Source organism: Crotalus tigris, unplaced genomic scaffold, assembly GCF_016545835.1.
Source record: "Crotalus tigris isolate CLP2741 ecotype Arizona unplaced genomic scaffold, ASM1654583v1 scf7180000019068.10715455, whole genome shotgun sequence".
NCBI lineage: Eukaryota > Metazoa > Chordata > Lepidosauria > Squamata > Viperidae > Crotalus > Crotalus tigris.
Window position 1 is genome coordinate 8,631,232 of NW_024097358.1, and position 20,320 is coordinate 8,651,551.

The 20,320-nt window shown below is 38.4% G+C and overlaps 1 protein-coding gene across 2 annotated transcripts in view; it reads right to left on the bottom strand.

Moving 5' to 3' along the window:
- The window catches only part of LOC120315195 (transcription factor CP2-like), a 30,603-nt gene extending 10,395 nt beyond the window's left edge, over positions 1-20,208 (bottom strand). The window contains exons 1-14 of one of the 2 annotated variants that reach the window (XM_039359158.1): positions 20,028-20,208; positions 17,417-17,568; positions 14,621-14,694; positions 13,957-14,062; positions 13,110-13,216; positions 11,302-11,454; positions 10,637-10,747; positions 9,525-9,622; positions 9,373-9,427; positions 7,353-7,446; positions 6,740-6,830; positions 5,470-5,552; positions 4,497-4,642; positions 918-969 (exon numbers count right to left, since the gene is read on the bottom strand). In XM_039359158.1, coding sequence (XP_039215092.1) covers positions 918-969; positions 4,497-4,642; positions 5,470-5,552; positions 6,740-6,830; positions 7,353-7,446; positions 9,373-9,427; positions 9,525-9,622; positions 10,637-10,747; positions 11,302-11,454; positions 13,110-13,216; positions 13,957-14,062; positions 14,621-14,694; positions 17,417-17,568; positions 20,028-20,110 — 1,405 coding nt within the window. In that variant the 5' untranslated portion in view covers positions 20,111-20,208. The remainder of the gene's footprint in view (positions 1-917; positions 970-4,496; positions 4,643-5,469; positions 5,553-6,739; positions 6,831-7,352; positions 7,447-9,372; positions 9,428-9,524; positions 9,623-10,636; positions 10,748-11,301; positions 11,455-13,109; positions 13,217-13,956; positions 14,063-14,620; positions 14,695-17,416; positions 17,569-20,027) is intronic. The other variant, XM_039359159.1, reaches the window with a different exon arrangement.
- Positions 20,209-20,320: the final 112 nt, after the last annotated feature.

The window sequence follows — 20,320 nt, forward strand, 5'->3', positions numbered from 1 at the left end:
CTTAAAGAAATACCTTGTATTTATGTAGTGACATATTGCAAAGAATCTCAAGCAGGTTTGAGTCTGGTCACTGCTTGAATCCTGTTCCATAATATGGGGAAGGGGAGGGAAGTAGGGAAAATTACAGAGCCCAAAGAATGTGAACTGCCAAGTGACACTGATAACAAAAAAGACCCCTGCCTCCTGGTTTCTGGTTCCTCTGGTTGGAAGTATTACAAGTATTGAGGGAAATACAGATAGTCCTCAATGTACAATCAAACTGAGCTGAAAGTTTCCTGTTGCTAAGTGAGACTTTGAGTGAGTTTTGCCCTATTTTATGATCTATCTTGACACAGATGTTCATCACTGCAATTAGGTTAATAACATGATTGTTAAGTGACTCTAGCTTCTCCATTGACTTTGCTTTTCAGAAAGTCACAAAAGGTGAACACATGATCCCCCGGACACTACAACTGTCATAAATATGAGTCAGTTGCCAAGTGCCTGAATTGTGATCACATGACCATGGGGATGCTGCAATGGTCCTAAATGTGAAAAATGGTCATAAGACACTTTTTAAAGTGCTGTTGTAATTTTGAATGATCATTAAATGAACCGTTGTGAGTCGAAAACTACCTGTAATAATTTTCACTAATGCCACCTCCTCAATGCCCCCATTAAACCTCCTAAAACAGAGTTGAAGGAAGTGGGGTCCATTAAATGAAGAAGGAATCTCTATACTATCTCAGGCTTCTTGTAACAAAAAAAAAAAAAAAAAATTTCTGGAGTTGTGTCCACTGTGTCATGCACACTTTGCCAACTGAGAGTATATCCAAAATTGAATAATGGGTTCTTGTCTACACACACTCAGGCTTCAATAAATTTATCAGTTCTGAATAAGTCAGAAATCTGTTCCTTTCACAGGCAGATCTACCTACCTTTTGTTACAGCTGCTATGAAGCAAGATTCATCTGGAAGGTTTTTGACCATCTGTGATAACCAGGAGACAACAATGCAAAGTTAGTTCTTGGCTAGAATTCTAAATGCCTGTGTTTGTTTTTTTTTTAAAAAATAACCACTAGTTGCTGGAGAGGGAGAGTTCAGCAACAGATGGCAATATGATAAAGTGAGATTGTCAAGATGTATAAAAGTCAGTGGCAGTGTGTGCATATGTACAGAGAAAAAAATGGGCTGTCAAAGGATCTTGGGGGAGGGAGACTTAATAGAAATGTAATTTAGTTTGTCTGAAACTCTGTTAATGTAAGAATCCCCCAAATAGTTTGTGTAAAGTATCACTGCTTCTAAGCTTAAGCAAAGTGCAGTTTTGAACAGGTGAATGACCAGAACTTGCATTTTTTTTATTTAGATATCAGACTTGATTTAAAGATCTCCAGAATGGCATCTGTGGCTACTACAGTATTGTGCATATGCTATAATTACCTCTCAGAATCTAAGAGGGGTTTGGTCCCACCTCACGTTTTTGTATTTTTAATTTTTATAATCTTTTACTTATAAAAGAATATAGAAGACTGGTTTGTTGCAGAACAAAACATTTATCTCCATCATTATTTTGTCCATAAATACTTTTGGTACCCAAACTTAGAATAATAGGATTAGAACATTAGAGATCTCTTAGTCCAAGGGTGTCAATTCAATTTCATTGAGGGCCGCATCAGCATTGCGGTTGCCCTCGAGGGGCTGGGTGGTGTGGCTAGGGTGGGTGCAGCCTACTGGGTGGGCATGGATGGAGTGGTGTGGCCTACTGGGTGGGCATGGCCAGCTCTACATCGTTCACGTCAAGGGTGCCTGTGGGGGCCTGGGCAGGACTGGGACAGATCTGAGGGTCTCTGGCAGAAGGGGGTAGGACTGGGGCAAGCGCCAAGGCATGTGCATTTTTTCATTCCTCACAGAGGGTGACACCTCCCCAGTATGCACCCAGGGAGTGGGGCCAACGTGGCAGGGGCTGGCTCCTTGTTGTTTCTGGATGGCCTTGTGGAGTAAGACTGAATGCGTTTCAGCATAGATGGCCACCACAAAATAGTACACTGGCTCCCAGCCGGCCTGGGCCAGGGCCAAGGCAGCGGGGGCCATTCCCTCACTGTTTCCAGGATGGCTTTGTGGGCCACATGAAACCACTTCGCGGGCCGCATCCGGCCCCCGGGCCTTGTGTTTGACATGTCTGTTTTAGTCCAACTCCCTGCCCGAGGCAGGAATCCTTATACCATCCCAGAAAAATGGTTGTTCAATCTTTTCTTGAAAACGTCCAACAATGGAGCACCCACAACTCTAATTAATTGTTCTCATTGCCAGGAAATTCCTCCTCACTTCCAAGTGACAAGCTTCCACCCAATTGCTTCTTGTACTGCCTCAGGTGCTATGGTGAATAAATTGACCCAGTCTTTCCTGTAATTGTCCTTCAAGTATTGGAAAACTGCTATCAGGTCTCCCGTAAGCCTTTTCTTTTTTAGGCAAATACACCCGGTTTCCTTAGGCATTCATTATACGATCTAGCTTCCAGATTCCTTACCATCTCTGTTGCTCTCCTCTGCTCTCTTTCTAAGACCTCAGCATCTTTGTTGTATCATGGTGACTAGAACTGAATCCAATGTTCCAAATGTGGCCTCACTAGTGGTACTAACATTTCTTGTTTTCTTGATGCTATCCCTCTCTTAATGCACTAGCTTTTTGGCAGCTGCAGCACACTGCTGATTTATACTTAAGTGTTGGTCCACCAGGACTCTTAAATGCTTCTCACAGTTACTACTCTTGAGCCATGTACTGTACCTGTGTATCTTATTTTTCCTGCCCAAGTACAGGACTTTTCTTACTGAACTATATCTTGTCTGTTGAGATCCCTCTGAATCTTGAATCTACTTTTCAAAGTAAGTAACTTATCCTATGACCCCTACCAGTTGTGGTTAAGTAAAAAATAATCATGGTTGCGAATTAGAAAATCTCCAATTCAAATCTCATTTCTGTCAAGAATTGATGAAGTGGCCTTAAGCAAGGAAATACTTTATTTCAGCTCCAGAAATCTGCAAAGCAGGGATATTTTACTGGTTTGCCTTTCTGAATGGATGGCATTCTTTTATCTGAAAATAATCTATAAAAATCACTGGTAGCTGTTTTGGTCCATATTTTTTTGACAAAATAAAATTGAGGGGTTTTTAATGACTAATAACTCATTACTCATGTGCATGGATTTTGAGCTAACCAGAACTCTTCCATCTATATCTGTATGCAAGATGATAAAAGTTTACAGTTTTAAACTTTTATCATCTTGCATACATGCATACATACATACATACATACATACATACATACATACACACATATATTCTCTAGCACTTACTCGGAATTATCTTTACTACTAAAGACTTTATTAACTTTATTACTACCTGAAGTACTTCTGAGCCACACCTATGTTGATTTTGTATAGTATGCTTTTGAATGCTTGAGTATGTATTACATAAAATGAGAAATGTTACAGTTTACCTCCCCTTCTCTCCCCAGCTAATTCACTTGCTCAAGCCATTTGGAGCACATTTTAGATTGGATTGTGTGTGTTAACTCTATGGGAATGCCATCAAACTTGGTATTTTCTAGATACATTGACTATAGATTATGGGGGTTGTATTCCAGAGCATCAGGAGGGCACGTCCTATGGATGTTGCTCTAAATTTTCACAATTTGAAACTCTACCATTTAGGATAATGAAATTGTGGTCTGCTCTGGATTTCCCAATCAAACATTGCCTGTTTAATATGTCTTTTGAAGCATATATGACCATAATCTATTCTCAACTGCTGAAATTACTTTATGGAAGAAGAAAAAAGCCAATTCATTGGCATCAGCCAAAGTTAAATGCTGGCAGAGCTCACAAAAGGTGCTAGGGTATGGACTGAACAATTAAAATCAGCAGAGGGCAAGAGATGGCTTGTTTTATTCAAATCATCTTTTGGGTTATTTGGGATTAAACTCTTCTCTTCAGTTTACCATGTTTATATAAATAGCAAAACACTTCTAATTAAATCCTACTTAGTTGTTCCAAGAAAAAAAGTTGGAGATACATATAGCTGAAAAAAGCTTATCCACTTCTAAGCTTACCACTAAACAACACTAAAGACACCTTCCTAATAGAGTCCCTTTTTTAGTGAGATGGATAGCTATATAAACTGGAGAAGCAAAGAAGGAAAGAGATAAATAGTGATTGGTCACAGGGTCCAGCCACAATGCTACAGAAATGCTATGAAACTACCAGGGCTTTCCTAGTACAAAGATCAGCAGAAGCAAATGAGGGCATTAGACCCCTTTGATGTGATTGTTGTAGCAGGAATCCTGCAGCATTAAGCAAAGATTTGCCTCCTTGAAAGTGCATGGTTAGAATCCTGCAAGAATTATAATTGTTATCTTCCAATCTCTATTCTTTAATCTTTGGAGACAAGGGGGTCGATCTTCTGTGTTTCTGAGAGGTAAGGCTGAATAAGGCTCATTCTTAAAATAAGGCTCCTCCATACCTGATCATTGACAAGGATGTGAATTCCTGTAGGCCCCTGTTTGGAAACTTGTTGGACCTGATTGGCTGGGACACTAAGCAGTTCTGCCAATTTGTTAGTCAGCTCAGTGGCAGTCAGTTCCTCCAGATATAACTCCTGGTATATAACTTTTGGGGAAAGAACATCAGTGCATGAAATATTGTGCAGATTTAAGAAATACAATTTTAAAAAAAAGATTTACAACAATTTACACAAGAAAATTATGCTATCGGTGCTTTAAAAGTTGTGAAGGAGAGACTGTAATCCCCCAAATGAGCAGCGTAGCTCCCTTGGGCATCATTGTGCCCGCAAATTCCTCCCCTGCTGCTTGCCACACTCCACCTCATCTTAATTTATTTTGTAGACTCTTTCATCAAAACCAGAAGAAAGAAACCCAACTCCCTGGCATGCTGCAATGTAAAGCACTAGCTTCCGTCATCCTCATTATTTCTGAGAATGCCTCAAAGCCTTAAATGACTCCCCTGGGCATTCTTAGAAAATGGTTTGGTGCTTTATTCAGAGCTATGCCCATCTGGCAAGAAAAGCTGAGAACTTAGAAGGGACAATGAGAACTGACTTTGATCAGATTTGCTCTGGATAAATTAGAGTTTTTGTAACCAGCTAAATCTGCCTGGGTATCATTTTGTGAGTAGGAAAAACTTCTTCCAGGACAGCTGTTACTTGCTGGAAAATTCCAGAGCTTCTTGATCTTGCTTTGCAGATCAGTTTGTTGTTTTGCTTAAATTTACATAGATCCCACTTTTCAAAACTGCTAATATTAAATAGATCATAAACATGGCATGCAATATGGCATCTTTTTAAAAATGCAAAGCAGCACCACAACAGAATGTGTGGCAAAAAGGTCTTCTCAGTCAAAGGAGACATGTTTGGCTTGCTTGTTAGGAGGTATACACAGGTGCCCCCAAATCTTCTTTATTAAATAATTCTGACTTACCAGATGCTGGGTTTGGGGGAGCATTGTTCCCACTTATTTCCAGTTCCTTGGACACATAAAGAATGAGACGAGGGCGCACAGTCCTAGAAAAAAGAGAAGGAAGTCAGGCCACTTTCTGTGATGTACCAAGGCCTGGCAGGATGAAATTATTTCAAGGATTAGCTACAAAGTTCTCATCAGCTATGAATTTACTTGATAGTGACTACGGTGGTGAGGTTTGTGGGAGGAGTGGTCAAAAAAAAGTCAAGAAAACAGCCACAGCTGAAGCCCTGCCCCTTTTTATGATCCAGGTGAAACATAGAATATGTTCTGTGTTACTGAGGTACTGCTCCTTTCACCTAAATTATAAAAGGGGGAGGCTTCAGTTGCATAGTTGTGGCTGTTTTCTTGACTTTTTTTAGGCCACTGCTCCTACAGACCTATCCACCCCCCACATGTTAGTGACATGGTTACTGAATGGTATAGGTAAGCTAGACCTTCAAGTCCACAAGTATTATGTATATTTTCACTGCAAGCTTGGGATGGCCAGATGCAAAAAAGGAAGTTTAGCAGCCTGATAGAAAAAGGAATCTTGAACCTCTTCTCAGTTCTCAGATTAAGGAGCCCATTCTCTTTTATATTTGGCTATTCTCTCTAAGCTGTTTTTGAAAATCTTCAATTTTTTTTAAAAAGAAAGTGTTACTTTGGGGAAATGGGGAATTGAATGAATTTAATTCAAATTGTAGCGTTATACTCTGACAAGCCCTCAGCACAGCTAATAGGATGTAAAACAGAGTATGGAAGGGATATATAGGTTTAAAATAATAATAAAGACATAGAATAGGAAGGTATCTTGGAGGTTATCTAGTCCATTCTCTTGCTCAGTGCAGAATTCCCAGACTAGCTACATGCTCCCATAGGCCATCCAGCCTCTGAAGACCTTGAGCTAGCTGGCAGCTCAAATAGTCAGGAAGTTCCTTGTTGTCTAATCTGAAATACTTCCTAATAGTTAATCCCCTGTCTATGGTTTTCTTCTCATGTAATCACTGAACCACAGAACAATACTTATTTTGAGAATGGGTTAGACTTGATTTTACATTTCACCATGTGCTTGTATTAAAGTTCAACCTTGACCTTTGGTGACTTCATGGACTGCTTTGTGAGGTTTTTTTGGTCTCCTGGAACAATGGTTTCATTCTTTCCCAATGTTTATTTCTCTTTTTAATAATGTTTTAATAAAGTTTTTTTAAAATAATCCATAAGCTTGCTATCTTTGTTTATAACACCATACCTCGCTTTTAGAGCATTTGAAAGTCTAATCCCATCTGCCATTCCACAGATCTGTACAAGATCATTGCGGGACAGTTTGAGCAAATCAGTTCCTGGGGGGGAAGAAAAGAATTTGGAATTTGCTGATAATAGATCATTTTCAGAGAGCAAGGCAGAACTGGATAAATGTTTATTTTAGTATATTTATTCTGACCCATCATGATCCATAATGTAGTTAGAATTCTTTTTTTCATATTTGCAATATCAGAGATTGGCAGAGCCCATTTTTCATTATTTTTATCACATAATCAATATATATGGTGTCTTGCAGAGTAGCTTAAGAAAAAAGAGGAAAAAGCATCTATCATAAGAAAATTGCAACTTAAATTCAGCTTCGATATTTCCTTTATCCACCACAATCTATTCAGAATAGTAGGTATTTTCTCCTAATTTAAGGAATGCTGGAAAAAACGGCTGTTCTTCCTCATTTAACAAATTTGTGTGGTGTTTATTTTATGATCTGATGTAGAAGGCCATAAAAGATTCTGGTCTGGGAAAAATGCAAAATTGCAAAGTTATACACTCTTGGATGAGTTTATTGGTGTCTGCACCCTGGAGAAGGAAAGAAGTCTCACCTGTATAACTGGCAAAAACCCTGGAATAATTGGAGAACCTGTTTTTGAGCAACCACTGTTGAGTTTCCAAAATGGAGGCACTTGGACTCAGGGTCTGAAAAGAGGCAGAAAATTTAACAGACATATTTTACCAAGTCTTGAAAATCCACCAAAACAGATTAGAAGAAACCTCTCTCTCTCTCTCTGATGATAACAGATTATTTGGAAGGTTAGATGCTCTTGTCTAGACTATTGCTTTCTTTTCAGGGCCAAGTTGGATCACAGAAAATTTATTCTGGAACTGAATTAGCCCTCATAAATCCTGCAGCCATACTTCATGATATTCATATAATGTACTACTGGTAGAAGCCATCTCATTCTAAAAACCTCTGAGAAATGCAATTGCTTTAAATAAAAACTTTCTAAAGAAAAATATGTATCAGAATTCTAATACATCTTTAATCATTGGGTCCCAAATTAGCCAAGGAGTCATATTCTCTGAATAAAAACCTCTCCTCTTTAATCCAGATGACTCTAGTTGGTTACTGATTCATGGGGATTAGGAAAATTCTTCAGCACATTCTGGAAACCTGCTTTTTTATTATGTTTCATGTATTAAGAATAAGTGCTGCTGTCACAGGAATTGTAGAAAGTGTTTTACTTCAATATCCACTAAGTAAGTAATTCACATTTGGAGGGATTTGCCAAATGTTTCCATTTTAAAGACCCATTTCAAATCTGAAACAGTTATTTTGAGTGAAAAAAGAACCCATGCTGTTTTACACCTCCAAAGCAATAAAAATACTCTCGTTTGCAGTCAGCAGCTGTTTCAAACTCAAAATAGGCTTTTTCAAATATAGAATACTTCATATTTGAACTATTTTGCCCACTGCTAATATCCTGCTTCATCATTATGGCTCCAGATTACATGGGTAAATATTTAGATTTTCATTTTCTAAACCATATGAAAACTATTAGAATTTTCCTACATTCATTGCAATAAGTGGAAAAGTTAGAAATAATGAAAAGGAGTTCTCAAAATCTGCTTTAGCGGCTTTATATACAATAAATCCAGTGCTGTAGGCAAAGTAATGGACGGATACCACCAACCTGAAGATGCATTGGATTACAGCTTCTGACATTCCCAGTTACTCTTAGGCATGTGGAGGTAGTAGGAAAAGCTGGTTAAGGCAGTAGTGTAATCATATAAAGCATAAGTGCTGAACTTGTGGTCCTCCTTCTGGTGAGCTGATATAGAACTCTGGGAATAACTTACAATTGAGCTAGGCTTCTTAATGATGCTGGAAGTTGTGCTTCAGCCATATCTGGAGCAACAAGTCTGGAGCAATAAACCATCTGGACCAACAAGTGTTACCCACTCAAAATTTAAGATGATATACCATAGATATGGACGTGATACCCTATGAGTTTGTTTCTCTCTCCAATAAATTAATGTTGGGAATGGTAATACCATTTAGCTTAACATTTTAATTAAAATGTTGATGAGCCAAACATCAGTTAGCTGCCAACATTAGATATATTGGATATTCTTTCATAAACTAAATTTTCTCCATTATTTTGTTAACTGGAAACAAAACTGTTCTTTACCACCAGAGGGCACTCTTACACTGTTTATTTGAGTGCAAAGTAAGCACAGACTGAATAAAACTTTGTCAATCCCAGTTGACATCATCTATTATTGTGTGGCTTCATCAGTCTGGTGTCTTTGTAAAGACAGCCATTTCTGCTGATCATATTAATCTACTGCTGATAGCTTACTGTATTCTGCATTAAAGCAGGGAAGGCAGGATAGTCAATTAGCACGGACTTTTGGTAAATGATCAAATCATCTCATAATTAACTAGTAGAATAATTCACAAAATGCACTTTCTCTGAAAGCGTTTGCTTTAGTTTAATGGAGAATAGGATTTGGATAAATTCAAAATATCAAAAGATCCATCTAGATTTTATTTCATTTATTTTATTTTACTAATATGGTCTTCATAAATACTTCCACCTGCCTAAAGATGCTATTTGTTACCTCTGCCATGCTCTCTGATGAGCTGTCCAAGGCATAACTGGGTGAGGAGCAGGCCCTGCCAAAAAGAGCGACAAAGGCAATTTACCTTACAGATGTCCCAAGGCCAAAATAGAGAAGGGTACATGCTATTACAGATGCTTGGCCTAGTGTACCTTTCAGGGGTCTGAAGCTTGAAGGGGTGTGGAGAAACAAGACCAGGAGTTGGTGGAGGACTGTTGAGATTGCTGGAGACTTCAGGCCAAGGGGCACACTAAGGAAAAGCATAGGAAGACGGGAGGAGAGAAATGTTATATCCTGGAATTTGCATTTTGCAATTGCTGATTTTAAAGCAAATTTATCATTCTGAAATGAAGCACAATATTGTAGGAGAGGTCATGACTGGTTGGCGTGTTGGAACTGACTCTCCCACGTGACATTTTATTGCATGGTTCGTTAGCAAAGGTATGGGCATATCAGATTTGTGTAATCCCAGCTATTATAGTGTGCATAATGTGTAAACCAATGGTTTATTGAAATATGTAAATTCAGCCATTGTGGCTTATTCAACAATTCATTGTTAAAATAAACCAAGGCTTCAATATATGTATTCAAGTATGTGTGTATACAATCACATACACATACACATATGCATACATATACACACGTATGCATTATATATATATATATATATATATGTAGGTCTTTGGTTGTTCGGGTTTTCTCCCGCGTAAAATTGGAAGTGTCTTGGCGACGTTTCGACGAAGTCCCATTCGTCATCTTCAGGCTGGTGTTTTCAGCTTCGTGCTTCGAAGCTGAAAACCAAAGACCTACATACAAACACCCGCGAAAACCTCAGAAAACAAATATATATATATATATATATATATATATATATATATATATATATACATACATACATACACACACACACACACATACTATACACATATACACACCACAGACAGATAATATTGTTCATATATAGCATGTCTATAAATCCCAGATTTTGAATACAACAGCAAGGGAGAGCCATCACTTTCATATCTCTTAGTGAGCTTCCAGAGATGCTCTGCTGGTTAAAAAATAAAATACTAGAAGATTTAGTATAGTACCATATTATAATGTTGTGAAATGTTATTTTTGCTTTTTATTTTAACCCCATAAATTCATCTCTAGGTTATCTGTCTTGGACTGACTCTTATGTTGCTAATGAAAGTAAACTTCTAAATTACACAGAGCTCCTTGGCCAGACAGCAAAAAAGGATGTGAGAAGAAGCACAAGTACCTCTGTCAATACTGTGCTGTCATATGAAGGCTGGTACTTCTCTCGCTCCTGGAGGGACTGTTTTTCAATCTTCTCCCTATCTGTTTTCTGCTTCCGATCTGCTCCTTTGGGCTGGGAAATAAACAGCCTCATTTAAAATATAGAAAATATTCAGGAACACTTGACTCATGCCAACTAATTATACATCTCACATGACTTCTCTGCATATAGCAATGTATTTTGAATAACTGGTAGTGGAACATATGAACAACCTTCGCTGATGACTTTGTCTTCCAGTCTTTCTGCTACTTAGATCCTTAATGTTCACGCATGAACAATATTGTCCAAGACTATTATCATCCCACAAAACTGCGCATGGATCAGCCTTTAACTGATCTCTCATTCCATTTCCAAATAGAGAAGCATGCTCGGCAGCAGTGCTGGCTCAAGAATACGTGGTGCTTTTAGGCCACTGTGAAGATTTCCATTTTTAGAATGATTTGGAAGGAGGAGTACTCCTGGAATCCCCTAAACTTTGACACCCTCCACTTCAACCTAAAGCTGGTTCTGCTTGGCAGTGATTCTTTTACTCCATCCTGCTTTCATTTTACTATACCCGGGGCAGGGAATAGTAATTGTAGTATCCTTGTAGTAGGAATCCTTCCTTTCGAGTCAGGCAACATTACCTTGAAGACTTTGATGAGACAGCTGGCGGAATGCAAATGTTCCATGTGCTCACCCTTCTCATTGGGCTTGAAGGTGTCAACTTGGATGCGAAAGGGGACCCCTTTTTCCCCACCATTCTTACGAAGTGTAAACTCAGTACTAATGCAGTGGACCTGTTTCAAAAAAAGAAAGAAGAAACAGACAAGCCTCTCTCAGTTGGGAGAAGAGCTGCTGCATCAGATCATAAGCATATCTAGCCAGCCGCTGGTCCCCAAGTGATCACTGAAGGACCTGGGTACCAAGGTCCTTCATACACCATTGGTTTCCCATAATTAATGTGGAGGGGCAATTAACTTTCTGGAAATAATATACAATCACCATAACTAATCAACTTTCTGCATCCTTGAAACTCACAACTACTCTCTCATCTTTGAAGTTTCCTTTGACCAGCTAGAATGAGAGTACCGAGGTCTGGTTGTAACTGGTATTGTTGACCTTGACTGCAATGGCTCTATAAAGTTTTAGGACAGAACATTTTTTTAATCTATCACTTTGGTTCCTTTTGTGTGGAAAGCAGGTACTTTGGTATTGATCTACAACCTTTCTTTTCCAAGCCACTTTTACTTCCCCTGTACATAAAAGCTGGGATTATACAAATCAATTCTTGCCATTTGAAGGTCATTGTTTAAGAAGCAAAAACATCATTTAAACACAAGAGAGTAAAATCAGCAGATAGGGTAGTCACAGGATTATCAAAATATAATAAAAATTGGGAAGGGGATAATTGGTGGAGGTCCCCTAACATAATTTACTGGGTGCCCACTAACCATGAAATGTTCACTAACTTGGTGAGGAAGAACAAAGAAGAATTGATGGCTGAAATTTCAAATGAGGAACAATCCATGCTGACCCATTTTGTTGAATACTCCCCTCTTCCATATCTTTTTCATTCATATTCTATGAATTTCTATCATTGTACCAATATTCATCTATGTCAGAGCATGCACAGTCTTATTGAGCGAGATAACCAGGAGTAAACACAATAAACAGTGGTCTATATTAAATGGTGGTTTATCTTACACTATATACAATATCATACACCAGGAACATACATGGGCTAATACAGGATCCAACACACCACAGTTACAGCAGGAAATGGAAGAGCACACATTTGCGGAGCCTTCCCTTTTATACAAAGCTCTTAAAGGGACACAGACCCAGCTGGCTCTTAAAGGGCTATAAATCCTGCTGAGTCATTCCCATCTTGCATCACATCAACTGGTTAGTTTTTAAATCATTACCATGACAATCTAGTATATAGTTGCTCTAGGCACAGGATTTTGGCTTATTTGTTGTGTAAAGTGGTGACAATTTCAAAATTATGCAGGAAGCTGAATCACAATATTGGTGTGGTTCTGTGGGAAATTTGCTTTTTTCTTATTTTTTTAATAAGATTTTTAATAAGATTTTTATACTACCTTTATTATTTTATAAGTAACTCAAGGTGGCGAACAAAATAATATTCCTTCTTATTCCTAGTTTCTACACAACAACCCTGTGAGGTGAGTTCATCTGAGAGAGAGTGACTGGCCCAAGATCACACAGCCAGCTTTTATCTGTAAGGCAGGACTAGAACTCATGGTCTCCTAGTTTCTGGGCCAACACCTTAACTACTACACCAAACCAGTTCTTTTTTTCTGTTTATTGAGGGAGGGAACTTTCATGACTTTTAAGCCTGTTGTAAGATTTGTGCTACTGTTTTCCTAAAACACAAATGAAAGGGCAAGGAGACAAAGATGAGCCTACTGACAAACAGGTTGCTACCCACCTGCACAAAGACTGAAGTGCGCTTAGTTGGGTCCCACAGGAATTCCACAGTATTGAGCAAAGTGGAAGGCATGTGAGGTTCCAGAATGCCCACAGACATAGGGATATCTACAACAAGCCAGAAAAGGAAAAACCTATCAGACCCTCTCATGAAAAGAGAACAGGGGATCTGGGGGCAGGGCGGGGGAGAGAAAGCTCTATGGAATCAGCCATGGAAATCCCAGTTTGATCAAGTAAAGAATGTTTCCCACACTCTTCCCACCCCCAATTCCTTCTTCTCAACTTTTTCATGGGGATGTTGGCTTGACAATCCTGCAGTCCTCTTTTCAAGGAAGGAGGAGGAAGGGTCTGCAGTGTTAATAAAGTCAACAGGGCAGCCATAACTCTGCCCCAAAGGCTTTGCATCTTGTAAAATGTGTCCCAAAACCTTGTAATGTATTGTGGTGGAAGTTAAGGCTTCTGGGGGTCCTGTGATCACTATTTGTGACCCTGCCAACCAGTTTCCAACGAGAAAAGCAAATAGGGGAAGCTGGATTTGCTTAATAACTGCATGATCCAATTAACAACTGGAGTGATTTGCTCAACAAAATTGGTAAAAAAGGTTGTAAAAATTGAGCATTATTCATTTAACATCCACCTTGCTTAGCAATGGAAATTCTGGTACCAATTTTAGTCATAGGTCAAGTATTACCTGTATAGCAGAGCTGAAATGATCGATCCGTTTCTCTATGTTCAGAGTAGGCATTCTCACAATTACAATCTCTTTGGAAGATTCTTATGAAAGCACATTCCAAGTTAGGGGTTTAGGAAAATAATACCACTCCTTCCCTTTTGAAAATACACCTTACCAATATCTAGGATGCGGTCACCTGGCCTGTTCCATCTCCATCCCTCTAACTGCTGGTGTTCTGTGTATTGCAGTCTTCGATCATGGAAGACCACCCTGATTACACTCTGCTCAAAGGAGAGAGAGGGGGGGGGGAAGAGAGACCCAATATTTTTTAATCCATTTATACCACCAGAATATTGCATTGAGTCATACAGACAACTGGCTCTTCTTTAGGCTGCACATATGGTAGGAAAAATATTGTGAGATTGGTTTAATTAGACTTAACGGTTGCACCACTCATCAGACCAAAGAGATGTTGGAGTGGTATGAATGAATTTTTGGACTCTGTGACTTTTGCCTCAACGACACTGAATTGGTTGAACTATATAAAGTTCTGTTCTGATTAATTTTCAGTCCACTATCTACCGAACAAGATTCTCTTCAGATAGAGTCTGCAAGCAAACCATGATGGGAATGTCCAGGATTTGAGAGTTTCTGAAGAAACAATTATTTCTCTCAGAATTAATGATTAATTATGGGTTCTACTATTCCATAGGCAGTGAATTGAATCTTTTAGAAAAATTGCAATATGTTGCATGAGTTCCATAGTTTGTTATAAGATGAAGCTTCATGAGGACTCAATTTTCAAAAATGCCAATCAGTTCTCCTATCCTATGCCTTACCTTCAACAGCTTCCTTCCCTCAGCAAATTCACCTATTTTGGGATTACACAGCATACGGATTTCATATGATTGCCCTGGAAAATAATAATACACCATGTGGAATGTGAGATTGGCCAAATATGCCAAACATTGCCCCAAAGTCCAAAATATCATCTTTTAATGTTCCATGTTTGTTTCCTAATACATTTTCAAATGAAGAAGAGAAATATGTTAGTAGAAAAATGAAGGCTTACTGAGATTCTAAATTATTGCTCAGTATATCATTGATAAATTAGCAGTAACATACAAAGTATATGAAATTATTTTAACAATGTGAGAAAATACCAAAATTTCTATTATATAAAAATACAAAAAGAACTATTAAAACATTACAGCTAAATATTATATAATTTCCTCTTCATTTTATTCTGACTGATGTACCAAGTTTATAGATATTTAAAAATGTTGGGTGTGTTTTGAAGTACAGAAACTCTTAGATGGTAGTAAGCTATGATTTGCTTAATCACACTTGAACACCAAGTGTGAATTCACCAAGCATGATGGCATAGTTCATATCCCATACTAGCATACATATTCCAGTTATTTTACTGTTAATCTTAAATTTAAATTGATCTGAGTCTTAATCCAACCGATAACAATCCATAATTGCCCCTCCACAGATCATCTATAATAGAATAGAATAGAGCTGGAAGGGACCTTGGAGGTCTTCTAGTCCAGCCCCCTGCTCAAGCAGGAGAACCTATACCATCTCAGCCAAGTGACTGTTCAGTCTCTTCTTAAAAGCCTCCAGTGATGGAGTACCCACAACCTCTGAAGGCAAGTTGTTCCTCTGGTTAATTGTCCTCACAGTTAGGAAGTTTCTCCTTAATTTCAGGTTGCTTCTCATAATGGTTAGTTCCCAACCATTATTTCTTGTCCTACTCTCTGTTGTTTTGGACAATAATTTGATACCCTCTTCTTTGTGACAACCCCTCAAATACTGGAATACTGCTATCATGTCGCCCGTTTCTTCTTTTCTTTAGACTAGCCAAACCCAATTCCTGCAGCCGTTCTTTATATGTTTTAGTCTCCAGGCCTTTGATCATTTTAGTTGCTCTTCTCTGAACTTTTTTCAAAGTCTCAACATCTTTTTTATAGTATGGTGACCAAAATTGGTTGCAGTATTCCAGGTGTGGTCTTACTATGGTTTTATAAAGCGGTACTAATACCTCATGTGATCTTGATTCTATGCCTCTGTTTATACAACCCAGGATTATATTAGCTTTTTTGGCTGCTGCTGCACACTACTGGCTCATAGTCAAGTGATCATCCACTAGGACTCCAAAGTCACAGTTACTACTTTTGAGGCAGGTCTCACCTAATCTGTACTTATACCATTGATTTGTCCTGTCTAAATGTAAAACTTTGCTTTTCTCCACTTTAAAACTCATTTTGTTGGATAGGGCCCATTGTTCAAGTTTGTCAATATTTTTTTGGATCCTAAGCTTGTCTTCTGGGGTGTTGGCTATTCCTGCTAGTTTGTTGTCATCTACAAATTTAATGAGTTCCCCTTCTATTCCCTCATCTATGTCATTTATGAAGATATTGTAGAGTATTGGGCCTAAGATGAAGCCTTGTGGTACCCCACTGCCTACTTCTCTTCATATGGATGTAGTACCATTGAGGACTACTCGCTGAGTATTGTTTATCAGCCAGCTGCAGACTCATCTATCCCACCTTTTTCTAGCTTACTAAGCTGCAGGTTGTGGTCTACTTTGTCAAATGCTTTACTGAAATCTAAGTATACTATGTCCACAAGATTGGTTTGGTATGAACTGTTTTTGACAAACCCTTGCTGGCTACTGGTTATAACTTTGTTTGCTTCTGATTGTTCACAGATCTGTTTTTTGATTATCTTTTCCAGGATCTTCCCAAGTATTAATGTTAGACTGATTGTTTTTTTTAAAAAAATGCTTTAAAAATGATCTCACATCCCCCCTTTCTTACTTTACTTATATCAATGTTTCTCAACTAAGTAACTTTGAGATGTATGGACTTCAAAGTCAGCAGGGAATTTGGGGAGTTGAAATTCACACATCTTAAAGTTGCTCAGGTGAAGAAACACTGATTTATATGAATAAGCATATTCACAGCATACCAACAAAATTTAAAAAAAAAATCTCTGTAAAAATAATCTCCATCTGAGTAAAATGTTCTTCTGTATGTCAGTTGCTAAAATGCACCATGCATTCATACACCATGCTATGCTAGGTTAGTGTTAAGGCAGCCAAAAAGAAGTAACACATTGTGCAGGCCCAACCCATGTGGCTAGTTTTTGGTAAAATATATTGTGCAAGTCTTGACAATGAGTTAATTCAGTAATCAGATTAAGCATATTGTGTAAACACAGTATATAGTTCTAACAAAAGATCTTCTGCTGGATAAAATGCAACCTTTAGCTTTTAATTAGAAAGGCAATCAATCTTACAATGTGTTAGGATTTAAATGGTTGAAAGCCTTATTGTTACCTGGTTCAGCTGTCAGTTCACAGAAGATCTATAATTTACATTTCTCTTCCAACAGTAGAAGCTTTGGATGGAAGTGTGTGTGTGTGTGTGTGTGTGTGTGTGTGTGTGTGTGTGTGTATTCCTGTGACTGTGTGCGTGAATCCTGTAATTTTGAGTCATTGTATGTTATGTAGACAGTGGAACCTGCATGTTGTCTATTAGGTTTACCACGAGGGGGCAGCTTGTAAGAAGAATATGGTTACTTTTCCTCTCTCTCCTGCACCACCTCCCTTGGATTATAAACTCTTACCTTGGTTGAGATAGGTAAGAGTTTCCTCATGCTGTTTGACAGCTGGAGAGGTAACAGCACACAGAATATACTGGAAAGATGGACAATGCTGCTCAGCTGATGTTGAGATACTTGGTTCTTCCTGCTTTAGGAATGGCAGTGCCAGTGGCTCTCTGCAACAGTGAAAAAGGTATGGATAAGAGACATAAAAATGTCACTTTGGTGTAATGGTTCAGACTACAAATTAGGAAACTGTGAGTTGTAATCCTGCCTTAGGCACAAAACCAGCTGGGGGCCAGTCATTCTCTTTCAGCTCTAAGAAGCAAGCAATGGCAATCAATTCCAAAATGTTGCCAACAAAACTTCAGAAACTAGGATTTGCTAAGAGAAACACAGGTGTGTGTGTGTGTGTGTGTGTGTGTGTGAGAGAGAGAGAGAGAGAGAGAGAGAGAGAGGGAGAGGGAGAGAGAGAGAGAGAAGTTGAGTTCTAAATAATACTTAACAGATTCAGAAGCTGAGAAATTACTGCAAAAATGACTGCAAAGTCACACTAATTTACTGTACTTGCTCAATTTCTATAGCCACCCATCTCACATTTGTGATTCTGGATAGTTCACATAATTAAAACAACTATAAGACAATAAACAGATTACAAAACACAATAAATAACACCATTAAAACCAAATTAAAACCATAAAACATAATCGGCAGGAAGTTACAGGTCATATGTCAATCAACACAACCATCTTACAGATTTCACACCACCACTGGATTCCCAGTTATGACATAACACCACGTCTTCAGAATCTTTTAAAAGGCAAATAGGTTTTGTGAGATCTTTCTGTAAACACCTATGTAGTATCTAATTAACAGGATGATGAAAGGAAGAGTTATAAAGTGCATTTTCTCTATGATTATTTGTTATTTTTGCATATTTTTTTTTCCTTTTCCTTTTGCAAATAAGCAGGAGGTAGTAGATCACTGTGGTTTCTAATTCTTGATTGCTTCATGTTAATAATTTTCCCTTCAGAATCCTGCATTGGTTGTAAATTCCTCAGCTGAGGACAAGCTCAGAGGCACTTACTTTTTAGCAGATCACAAATGCCAGGATCTTTATTTAGCATCTACTTTAGCAAAAGCCAGAGGAATTTTTTCAAGTCCACCTGTAATACTGTACAATGATAATGTCCTTAAACTAACCATAATTTGAGTGCCAAGTCTACATTGTTTACTTTAAAAATTTGTTCTCTTTCACATTCTGTTCTGCATTGACATTGTTAGTGTCAATTTTACAAGTGCACGTTGTTTGACTGTAAAATATGTAATTAGTCTTTATCACAATATATATCAGTATTAGTCATTAGTAGCAAGCAACAATTTTGAATTCTCTCTGCCTGTTCCCACAGATAAGTTATATAGAAGCCCAGTTTTCCATTGCATATAAAAAGACTGCATCACAAAAAGGCTTTTGTAAATGTGTCTAGCCAAATTACTAATAATAGGGTGGCCTTGGGCCAATGGCTGACTGTCTACCTAATGTACTTCACAGAAACATTTCATGCTTTCTGGAATTGGATTTCTGACCTTGAGCTCTCAAAAGTGAAATGATTTTTTATATATACAAATGTTTTGTTGCAGGACTGCAGTTCTAGACTTCAACAGGCACCTCTTCCTCTTGAGATACCATTAAAGTCAGGCTGGTGAAAGAAGGTTTGGCTACATAAGCTGGAGGTCTTATAAGGGAGAAGAGTAGTTGTGATGAACAGTAAATGAAAGTGTCAAAAAGGCTGCAAGGGCTTGTGCATCATTAATATTTGTGTAGAAGAGGATAGTTTAACACTTAGTCCTGTTTTTCACAATTAAACAGCCCTTAAATGCAATCCAAAGCAGACGAGGGAAGAAAGAAAGGGAAAAGTACACATCAAATAGCAATTCCAGAGAATAGTGGCTCTCTGCATACTATTTGAAATTTGTCAAGAAATTTGAAAGAAATTAAGAAAAGTCTTCCTGTTAGCCTGAGCAAGATCCAACTCCTGCTGGATGTTGAATATGATCAGTCCTACCTCTAGGCAAAGGCTGGTCTTCTCAAGCAGCAGCGGAGCAAAGATGGGCCCCACACTCCCTCGACATGGCCAAAACAAGATTTGTCACTCCTGTCAGTTTATACCAAAGAAATGGACAAGGTGTGTGCCATTATTCTTTTTTCTTGATCTGGCTCTGATGCCAACACTTCATTTCCTTCATTTAAGCACAGAATGGGAAAAACAGTGATACTCAGGTTTAAGTGGCTTTAAATTTAGAAGATATCAACTTATGGATGAGAAATCATTTTATAGCAACCATCCTGGAGAACACCATGCCAATTCTATGTGAGAAGAATGACAGCTCTGCATACAAGGTATTGGGAAGAGAGAGAGCAAAGTATAGTGAAGTCTTCATCCTCTCTGATAGTCTGACTGACTTTCCAGACATTCTCTTGAAATAAGCAAAATTCTGGAAGCTGAATCACTACAACCATTTCATATATCCCATCATGAACAAGTTGATTTACTTGCATGCTTTTTTCTTCTTCTTGCAGATCTCAGCTGTTGGCATAGCTGGAAAGGGAGGGGTGAAAAAAGAAGCTGCTCACCTTATGAGATTGTTGCCAGGGCAAGGATACATTTCTCCTGGACTTGGCCAGTAATGATCAGGTTGACTATGCCAAAAAAGCATGACTGATGGATTTCCAAAGGTAGACCAGAGAAGTGGCAGGAATTCAGGGAAGGGGAGAAGTCAAGCCTCAGCTCTTCAGCAGTTACTTAGTGCTCTGGAGCGTCATTCCTTTTTTCTTTTTATGCACCTGCTGGCCAGGTAGGTGTGGTCAAAGAAAGGTGTTGTCTGATTGGTGGAGAATGAGGTGCTGTGGAGAACAACTCTTTTTTT